The sequence below is a fragment of the Etheostoma spectabile genome, chromosome 21, assembly GCF_008692095.1.
Source record: "Etheostoma spectabile isolate EspeVRDwgs_2016 chromosome 21, UIUC_Espe_1.0, whole genome shotgun sequence".
NCBI lineage: Eukaryota > Metazoa > Chordata > Actinopteri > Perciformes > Percidae > Etheostoma > Etheostoma spectabile.
In genome coordinates this window covers 10,234,290-10,235,644 of record NC_045753.1, presented here as the reverse complement: position 1 = coordinate 10,235,644, position 1,355 = coordinate 10,234,290, and the positions used below count along the sequence as shown (strand labels likewise).

The 1,355-nt window shown below is 39.0% G+C and overlaps 1 protein-coding gene across 1 annotated transcript in view; it reads right to left on the bottom strand.

Annotated features, from left to right (window-relative positions):
* The window catches only part of elovl6l (ELOVL family member 6, elongation of long chain fatty acids like), a 12,086-nt gene that overhangs the window by 6,032 nt on the left and 4,699 nt on the right, over positions 1–1,355 (bottom strand). The window contains exon 2 of the mRNA XM_032502250.1: positions 335–466. Within this exon, the coding sequence (XP_032358141.1) occupies positions 335–466 (132 nt within the window). The remainder of the gene's footprint in view (positions 1–334; positions 467–1,355) is intronic.

Sequence of the window (1,355 nt, the reverse complement as noted above, 5' to 3'; positions counted from 1 at the left end):
GTATCCTTTGCACTATGCTCCACATTTAAATAATTTTTATTTAACTCTTTGTTCACTCATGCCTCTATATTGTTCTGTTTAGAGTATGTACATATTGTGTATATATTAGTATGTATATATGGTGTATATATTAATGTGTACATATTGTGTATATATTAGTATGTATATATGGTGTATATATTAGTGTGTATATTTTAGTTTTGCTTGTTTTTGTATGTGTAAGCACAGTGGGAGCAACGACGCTCGTATGTGTCCTCATACCTGGCAATTAAAGCCGATTCTGATTCTGAATTGGCTAATTGAAATCCCAGTGGTTGCCATGGCTGCGACTCACCTGAAGATGGCCAGGCTGAGAGACCACAGCACCAACGGGCGTCGCAGGTTCAGCTTCGGCCGTTCCCTCATGAAGTGCTGACCCCCGAATACGAGCACGGCGTACAGGCCGCAGAACATGAAGGCCTTGCTCCTGGAGACGGGAAAAAACAGCGTAATTACAAACTAATAATAATCAGCACTACTCAATTACACAGGATGGACGTTATTATCTGGGACAGTGAGAGGTGTAGGGCAGCAACTAACGGTTATTTTGAATATTGAAGTGAATATTTTCCACTTTCTTCTAGTTTCTTCTCTACTGTGAGAGTAAACTGAATATCTTTGGAGATGTGGACAACACGAGACATTTGAGGACATCATGTTGGGCTTTTGGGGAACACTGATCCACATTTTTCACCCTTTTCTGACATTTTATAGACCAAACAACTAATTGAGAAATTATGAATTGAGAGAAAATAAAATCATTAGTTGCCGCCCTTTTTGATTTAACTATTAGTACAAATGATAAGAAACATTTCCTTCAACATCATTTATCATAAAAAAAGTGGCCAAAAAGCCAGTATTTTAAAGTGTTGAGTCGAATTATCAGAAATAAGCTCCTTTAAATGTACTTTGTCCTTAATCAGGTTACAAAAAGAGGAAGACGACTGCTTCCTGACAAACCGCTGTGCTGAACTACATGATCATACAGATACAGTGCTGTTACGTAACGCACATTGCATAATTAGGACCATACAGCTGCAATTAAAAAGGAGAATACCGGTCGATTCCAACACGTAGCTCAGTTGTTTGTAAATTTGGAGGTCTGTCAATGGAGAGAAAAACAAAACCAATCGGTGCTGCCTACACCGAGTTATCCTCCTGCTAGAGTTAGCACCCAACAGGCTTAAACAGGGCAAGTTTTACACGTGTTTTTAGCCTCTAAACATGTTCAAAATGTCATTAAAAGTGCCCCCCCATGTGCAGTGATTCCTTATGAGTGAACACAGTGAATCTGACTGCTGTAGATGTGAAAGAAA